This window comes from Hemiscyllium ocellatum, chromosome 2 (genome assembly GCF_020745735.1).
Source record: "Hemiscyllium ocellatum isolate sHemOce1 chromosome 2, sHemOce1.pat.X.cur, whole genome shotgun sequence".
NCBI classification, from domain to species: domain Eukaryota; kingdom Metazoa; phylum Chordata; class Chondrichthyes; order Orectolobiformes; family Hemiscylliidae; genus Hemiscyllium; species Hemiscyllium ocellatum.
Genome location: NC_083402.1, coordinates 118,170,060 through 118,179,333, shown reverse-complemented (window position 1 = coordinate 118,179,333; position 9,274 = coordinate 118,170,060). Strand labels below are relative to the sequence as shown.

Below are 9,274 nucleotides of genomic sequence, written 5' to 3'. Positions count from 1 at the left end.
ACCGACCCTCTGGAGAACATCTCACCCAGATCCAGTCCCCCACCTTATCCCTGTGACCCTATATTTACCATGGCCAATCCACCCAGCATTCACATCCCTTGACACTATGGACAATTCAACATGGTCAATTCACCTAATCTGCACATTTTTGGACTGTTGGAGGAAACCTGTGCAGACACGGGGAGAAATTGCAAATTCCCCGCAGTTGCCTGAGGCTGAAATTGAACCCAAGGTCTCTGGAGCTGTGAGTTACAAAGCACGGAAACAGACCTTCAGTCCAACTTGTCCATGCCAGCCAGGTTTCCCAATCTAATCCCATTTGCCTGCATTTAGCCCATATCCCTCTAAACCTTTCCTATTCACGTACCTGTCCTAATGTCTTTTTAATGTTGTAACTGTACCAGCATCCACCACTTCCTCTGGCAGTTCATTGGACATGTGCACCACACTCTGCACAGTTGTCTGAGAGGTGATTTTAGAGGTACATCAAAGTTAAGGAATAGAGAAAGTAATCCGAGAATATCTGTTGAATTAAATTTAATTACTTTTTTAAAAAAAACAATGGATTCCAACTGGGAAATTGACAGTGATATCATGAAGTTATTTGCACAGAATATTTAAATGACAAAAGTAAACTGTCATACAGAGTTTATTAGATGTCAATATATTGGAATTTAAAGAACATTGGTTTAAGATGAACCCAGGGCTTGAGTGACAAATCAAGGCTGACAAATGGAACTTGCAGAGGGCAGTGCATGTCTGGAATGAGCTGCTAGAGGAAGTCGTGTAGGCTGATACAATTACAACACTTAAAGGCATTTGGATGGGTACACAAATAGGGAGGGTTTAAAGGGAAATGGGCCAAATGGGTTAGGATTAATTTAGGATGTCTGGTCAGCATGGACCAAAGGTTTTGTTTATGTGCTGTACAACTCGACGATTCAAATTCAGTGCACTACTCCTGCTGGATTTAAAACCATGCCTTCTTGGGAAGAGGTTAGAGATCTCTTTTTGTGGAGCATCTTATCAAAGTCCGCATTTATCCCAAAATATTGACCACAACATTTCCATCCAAGTGGAAATTGTCTGATCATTCATCTAATTTCTGCTTACAATGACTTCACTACAAAAGAAACTGAGCTGTAAAATAATTTAATCTGCTTAAATCCATTATATAAATTGAAAAGTATAAGAGAAGTGTGATTTAGTGGTAATGTCCCTCCATTTATAGGGGCAGCATGGTGGCTCAGTGGTTAGCACTACTACCTCACAGTACCAGGGCCCAAGGTTAGATTCCAGCCACGGCTGACTGCCTGTGTGGAATTTTCACATTCTCCCCTCATCAAAGATGTGCAGGTTAGGGTGCTAAATTGCCCACTGGCGTTAGGTGCATTAGTCAGAGGGAAATGGGTGTGGGTGAGTTACTCTTCAGAGGGTCAGTGTGGACTGGTTGGGCCGACGGGTATGTCCCCACACTGTAGGGAATCTAATCATAATCTGGAGATATAGTTTAATGTTCTAATATCGGATCATGATGGTAACTTTTGAAATCTTAATTCATTCCGGGAAAAAAGGGTTCACCAATGTTCAGAAGGATTTGTGATGTGGTTGCAGTTTCCCTACCTCTGAACTTTAAAAAAACTAGGTTCGTCTCCCAACTCCTGCAAAGGCTCATAATAATATTTCTGGTGCAAGTTGACTTTTAAAAAAACATGAAAACTTGCATAACTTCTTGAAAATATATTTCGGAACAGGTTGAAATTGAAACTCCCTGGGATAACTGCAAGAAGAGATTAACAAGTTTTTTTTTCCCCAGACATTGAAGTATACGCCACCCTTCCATAACTCCCTGTTCTCGCGTGGGGCGCTTCCAGGCGGAAATGTAGCAAAGCCTGCTGATTGACATTTCATTTGACCAATCAACGGGTCCAAAATTGAAGCAACATTCGAAATGGAACGTTAACTTGGAATTTCCTCAAATAAACAACAGTGGTCTGTTAGCGGAAATTTTAAAAAATCCTGATTTTATGCAATAAATTTAAATTTATCTGTAACATTTATCAAACACTTCAGATGGTTGCAATGACCTAATCTAACGCAGTTCGACGTTGAGGTGGAGTTATGTTGAACGATATGCTTGCTGAAAAATGTGGAGCAAAGGGCACAACTAAAGTGGGGTTTTCACTGAGTTTCATTGATTAGTCCTTATGACTCCCTCCCCCTTTTCCAGCCGAACGTCAGTTTATGACTGGGGCTATTTTCTGTACTTGACCATCACAGTGTTGTTCTGAAGATGTTGCAAAACACAGGGTAAGCAGATACTTGCAAATATGTGTACAGTTTATAAATATCCAAAAAGCCGGAAAGAAAGCAAGCATGATAGCCAAACTGAACTTTGTTGATCGCTTTTAAGTGAAATATTTATTTTCACAATTTAGTTCTGTTTATGGTCTTTCTCTTTCAATTCGAAGTACTTTTTTTAAGAGGAGCGATAGTAACACCGAAAACAATACAAATTTATAGTTCCAAATCTTAGTAGATATATAGTCTGTAAAATAGTGAGGCCTGTTTTGTTTTAAAGTAGTATGTGACTCGGTGGGGTTGGTACAATCTTCATTAATTTTCTTCAAGGAAAGTAAGAACAGGAGTATAAATAGTTTATTGGGGTGATTTGTTGCACACACTGGTTACAAAGGATATGTCATGTGAATGTGAAAAGGAGAATTATTTGTAAATCCTTATTTATAATGTATAATTATATTCTAAAAGGCTATGAACAGTTCCCTTAAATTAACACTGAAATTAGAATCGAAGTGTGTCGTGCTGGAAAAGCACAGCTGGTCAGGCAGCATTCGAGGAGCAGGAGAATCAATGTTTCGAGCATAAGCTCTTCATCAGGAATGAAGTTAGAGCTTGCTGGCTTTCTAATTTCAGCTCTTTGAAGTGGCCAGAGCAGTCAAAAGCACTGAACCCCAAAACACGCTTCACTTGCAAGATTAGAAAATGTTAATAAAGGTAAAATACTGCAGATACTGAAAATTTGAAGCAAACACAGAAAATGCTGGAGAAGCTCAGGTTTGTCAACATCTGATGAGAGGGGAACAGAATGAACATTTCAGTCTGATATCACACTTCTGAACAGAAGAGGTACAGTCATATTGGACTTGAAACATTAAATCTGTTTCTCTCCACAGATGCTGCCAGATCTGTTAAGTTTCTCAAAAAAAGTAATGTCACTCCTTTGTCTGGTAGAATGTTGCTGAAAATGTTCCTTCATCAGGAATCTGGCCTGAAACATCGAATTTCCTGTTCCTTGGATGCTGCCTAACCTGCTGTGCTTTAACCAGCAACACATTTTCAGCTCTGATCTGCAGCATCTGCAGACCTCACTTTTTACTGGTAGAATGTTGGCAAATGGACCATATTTGCATCAAAAGTCACTGATTCTGTGCAATTTGCTCTGGGTTGAAGAGGACAGGGAGAGTAGGGAATTCCCTGAAATCTTAGCTGATTACAACATTGAATAGCTGAGGTTTTCAAGCTGTGCAAATTCCAGGTCTGGTTTTTAGCCTGGATGGGGATGCTTGTTCAATTAGCCGATCACAGAACAGGTTGGTGTTGGGTAAAAAATGAGGTCTGCAGATGCTGGAGATCACAGTTGAAAATGTGTTGCTGGTTAAAGCACAGCAGGTTAGGCAGCATCCAAGGAATAGGAAATTCGACGTTTCGGGCATAAGCCCTTCATCAGGAATGCTGTTGGGGTCAGGTTGTGCTGTATTTGCCCTCTTGATGTCCCTGAGCTATGGACATTGCTAAGATTCAGGAATCTTTGTTTGGAATGAATGCGATCAGCTCTGATTTTCTGCCTTCCCTGTCCAATGCTGTTGATAATGAGTTTTTAATTTGATAACACAAATACAGATTAATGGGTATGATCTTGTAGCTGTCACTGAGACTTGGTTACAAGGAGACCAAAGCTGGAAACTAAATATTCCAGGGTATGTGGCTTTTTGAAAGGAGGGACAATAAAGACAAAGTAGTGTGGTAGCATTGTTAGTATGGGTTGGAGTAAGTACAATAACAAGAAATGACCTTGGGTTGGAAGATGGAGAATCCATTTTGGCGGAGGTAAGAAACAAAAAGAGGAAGAAGACAAAAGTAGTGCCCTAACAGTAGTGATATGGCAGGACAAAGAATAAATTAAGAGATAATAAGGGCATGTAAAAAAGGCAGTATGTTAATCATGGGTGATTTTAATCTTGTTGTGGAGGTATTAGTGTTGGACTGAGGTGGACAAAGTCAGAAGTCACATGACACCAGGTTATAGTCCAATAGATTTACTTGAAATCATAAGCTTTCAGAGTGCTGCTCCCCTCATTTGACAAAGGACCAGTGCTCTGAAAGCTTGTGTTTTTGAGGTTGGACTATAACCTTGTGTTGTGTGATTTCTGACTTTAATCTTCATGTAGTTTGGACAAGTCAGATGGGCAAAAGTAGCCATGAGGAATAATTCAGAGTGTACTCAGGACAGTTTGGTTTAGTGGGCGGCATGGTGGCACAGTGGTTAGCACTGCTGTCTCACAGCACCTGAGACCCGGATTCAATTCCCGACTCAGGCGACTGAGTGTGTGGAGTTTGCACATTCTCCCCGTGTCCACGTGGGTTTCCTCTGGGTGCTCCGGTTTCCTCCCACAGTCCAAAGATGTGCGGGTCAGGTGAGTTGGCCATGCTAAATTGCCCGTAGTGTTAGGTAAGGGGTAAATGTAGGGGTATAGGTGGGTTGCGCTTCGGCGGGTCGGTGTGGACTTGTTGGGCCAAAGGGCCTGTTTCCACACTGTAAGTAATCTAATCTAATCTAAGTTTGCTCGAACAATATGTTATGAATCCAACCAAGGACCAGGCTCTTTCAGATCTGGTGATGTGTAATGATGCAATTTCAATAAATGGTCTCCAAATAAAAGATCCCCAAGGAAACAATTACCATGACAGGGTAGAATTTAGCATTCTGATTGAGAGGGAGAAAGTTTGATCAACTGTTTGATCAAAAGTAATGATGAAAAAAGAATGAAGGGAGAGGCAGCTGAGTGGACTGAAGAGGGACATTAGCAACAAACACAGTTGACAAATAATGGTAGATATTTAAGAAAATAGGTAATGACTCTCAACAACGATACTTCCCAGTGATGGAAGAAGGAGCTGCCATTTCTATTGACCTGTTCCACTCTCGGAGGTTGGCCTAGGTTTAAGCATCAACACTACAGTCCTTTATCAAACATTAAGAACCAGATCCTGGGCAACTAAAGTTAACTCAGTTATCCCAGTCCAAATCTTTTGAAAAAATGATTGCTTTAAATGAAAAAGACCGTTACATTTAGGATATTCTTAGAATTAAACTACACATTCAAATAAAAGAAATCAGATGATATAAAGAAACATCTCCCAGATTTTTGAGCAAATACCCTTCCTTCAACGTTCAGACACCATTATGTTACACATAATTTGGAGAAAGCAGGAAAGGGTGTTGCCTCAAAATAAGCATTATATTTATCATCAGGGTAAAAGCTAGGAATATTTAAATGACTATGTGTAGATATAGCTCATGAATCGATTCGGGATTTCAATCAACCATGGTATTTGGTCTTGTCACAGTAGCTTTTTACGATATTCCTGTAGCCTCTTTGCCTTCACATTCTGTATTTCACAAGTGATGGCTTGGAGCTCTGCAAATGCACACAAAAATAAAATTATCAACGTTTAACAATGAATGCAGGTATAGGTTAACTCAATTGGCTCAATGGCTGGTGTGTACTGCAGAATTGTATTAACAACGCAAGTTAAATCTCAATCACACTGTGGTACTTCATTGAAACCTGGTTCCTCACCTTGTGCCATATATAAAAGGGAGCGATACACATCATACTGTAAAGCCAATTGTCCTTCTCAAGAGAGATACCTATGGTCCTGTGCAGGTGAACAGTGGCTAATTAATTACTCAAGGCAGTATAGTTGTTGCTGCTCACCTTTAAACAAGTTAAATTCTGGGTCACAAATGTCTGAAAATACTTCCAAAAATTTCGAAAACTGAACAAAGGCACCTTGAGATTTGAAAACAGGATGATTTCAAAATTAGAAGTTGACACCATAGTATCAGCATGAATTGTTCAAGATTGTATCATTGATAGTCACAGGTGAGGTGCCGAAAGACTGGACATTGGCGAACGTGGTGCCACTGTTTAATAAAGGTGGTAAGGACAAGCCAGGGAACTATAGGCCAGTGAGCCTGACGTCGGTGGTGGGCAAGTTCTTGGAGGGAATCCTGAGGGACAGGTATACATGTATTTGGAAAGGCAAGGATTGATTAGGGACAGTCAACATGGCTTTGTGCATGGGAAATCATGTCTCACAAACTTGATTGAGTTTTTTGAAGTAGTAACATAGAGATGCAAAGCATGGAAACAGACCCTTTGGTCCAACACGTCCATTCCGACCAGATATCCCAACCAATCTAGATCCACCTGCCAGCACCCGGCCCATATCCCTCCAAACCCTTCCTATTCATATACCCATCCAAATGCCTCTTAAATGTTGCAATTGTACCAGCCTCCACCACATCCTCTGGCAGCTTATTCCATACACATACCACCCTCTGCGTGAAAAAGTTGCCCCTTAGGTCTCTTTTATATCTTTCCCCTCTCACCCTAATCCTATGCCCTCTAGTTCGGGACTCCCTGACCCCAGGGAAAAGACCTTGCCTATTTATCCATGCCCCTCATAATTTTGTCAACCTCTATAAGGTCACCCCTCTGCATCTGACGCTCCAAGGAAAAGAGCCCCAGCCTGTTCAGCCTCTCCCTGTAGCTCAGATCCTCCAAACCTGGCAACAGCCTTGTAAATCTTTTCTGAACCCTTTCAAGTTTCGCAACATCTTTCCAATAGAAAGGAGACCAGAATTGAACACAGTATTCCAAGAGTGGCCTAACCAATGTCCTGTACAGCCACAACGTGACCTCCCAACTCCTGTACTCAATACTCTGACCAATAAAGGAAAGCATACCAAACACCTTCTTCACTATCCTATCTACCTGCGACTCCACTTTCAAGGAGCTATGAAACTGCACTCCAAGGTCTCTTTGTTCAGCAACACTCCCTAGGACCTTACCATTAAGTGTATAAGTCCTGCTAAGATTTGCTTTCCCAAAATGCAGCACCTCGCATTTACCTGAATTAAACTCCATCTGCCACTTCTCAGGCCATTGGCCCATCTGGTCCAGATCCTGTTGTAATCTGAGGTAACCTTCTTCACTGTCCACTACACCTCCAATTTTGGTGTCATCTGCAAACTTACTAACTGTACCTCTTATGCTCACATCCAAATCATTTATATAAATGACAAAAAGTAGAGGGCCCAGCACTCCACTGGTCACTGGCCTCCAGTCTAAAAAACAACCCTCCACTACCACCACCCTCTGTCTTCTACCTTTAGCCATTTGGATACAGAGTTGGCTCAGTTCTCCCTGTATTCCATGAGATCTAACCTTGTTAATCAGTCTCCCATGGGGAATCTTGTCGAACGCCTTACTGAAGTCCATATAGATCACATCTACTGCTCTACCCTCATCAATCTTCTTTGTTCCTTCATCGAAAAACTCAATCAAGTTTGTGAGACATGATTTCCCAAACACAAAGCCATGTTGACTATCCCGAATCAGTCCTTGCCTTTCCAAATACATGTGCATCCTGTCCCTCAGGATTCCATCCAACAACTTGCCCACCACCGAGGTCAGGCTCACTGGTCTATAGTTCCCTGGCTTGTCCTTACCACCCTTTTTAAACAGTGGCACCACATTTGCCAACCTCCAGTCTTCTGGCACCTCACCTGTGACTATCGATGATACAAATATCTCAGCAAGAGGCCCAGCAATCACTTCCCTAGCTTCCCACAGAGTTCTCGGGTACACTTGATCAGGTCCTGGGGATTTATCCACCTTTACCCTTTTCAAGACATCCAGCATTTCTTCCTCTGTAATCTGGACAGTTTGCAAGATGTCACCATCTATTTCCCTACAGTCTATATCTTCCATATCCTTTTCCACAGTAAATACTGATGCAAAATATTCATTTAGTATCTCCCCCATTTTCTGTGGCTCCACACAAAGGCAGCCTTGCTGATCTTTGAGGGGCTCTATCCTCTCCCTAGTTATCCTTTTGTCCTTAATATATTTGTAAAAACTCTTTGGATTCTCCTTAATTCTGTTTGCCAAAGCTATCTCATGTCCCCGTTTTGCCCTCCTGATTTCCCTCTTAAGTATACTCCTACTTCCTTTATACTCTTCTAAGGATTCACTCGATCTATCCTGTCTGTACCTGAGATATGCTTCCTTCTTAACCAAACCATCAATTTCTCTAGTCATCCAGCATTCCCTATAGCTACCAGCCTTTCCTTTCACCCTGACAGGAATATACTTTCTCTGGATTCTTGTTATCTCATTTCTGAAGGCTTCCCATTTTCCAGCAGTCCCTTTACCTGCAAACATCTGCCTCCAATCAGCTTTTGAAAGTTCTTGCCTAATACCTTCAAAATTGGCCTTTCTCCAATTTAGAAATTCAACTTTTAGATCTGGTCTATCCTTACTTTCCATCATTACTTTAAAATGAATAGAATTATGGTTACTGGCCCCAAAATGCTCCTCCACTGACACCTCAGTCACCTGCCCTGTCTTATTTCCGATTGATGAGGGCAGAGCGTTGGACGTGATGTATATGGGCTTCAGTAAGGCATTTGACAAGGTTCCCCATGGGAGACTGATTAGCAAGGTTGGGTCTCACGGAATACAAGGAGAACTAGCCATTTCGAAACAGAACTGGCTCAAAGGTAGAATAGGGTTGTGGTGGAGGGTTGTTTTTCAGATTGGAAGCCTACGACTGGTGGACTGCCACAAGGATTGGTGCTGGGTCCACTACTTTTTGTCATTTATATAAATGATTTGGATGTAAGCTTAAGAGGTATAGTTCATAAGTTTGCAAATGACACCAAAATTGGAGGTGCAGTGGACAGTGAAGAAGTTTACCTTGGATTACAATGGGATCTTGATCAGATGGGCCAATGGGCTGAGAAGTGGCAGATGGAGTTTAATTCAGATAAATATGAAGTGCTGCATTTTGGGAATGTAAATCTTAGCAGGACTTAGACACTTAATGGTAATGTCCTGGGAAGTGTTCCTGAACAAAGAGACCTTGGAGTGCAGGTTCATAGCTCCTTGAAAGTGGACTTGCA

The 9,274-nt window shown here is 41.5% G+C and overlaps 1 protein-coding gene across 1 annotated transcript in view; it reads left to right on the top strand.

Annotated features, from left to right (window-relative positions):
• The first annotated feature begins 2,103 nt into the window (after positions 1-2,103).
• hsdl2 (hydroxysteroid dehydrogenase like 2) overlaps positions 2,104-9,274 on the top strand; it is a 140,142-nt gene continuing 132,971 nt past the window's right edge. Inside the window, exon 1 of the mRNA XM_060845781.1 lies at positions 2,104-2,310. Within this exon, the coding sequence (XP_060701764.1) occupies positions 2,294-2,310 (17 nt within the window). The 5' untranslated portion in view covers positions 2,104-2,293. The remainder of the gene's footprint in view (positions 2,311-9,274) is intronic.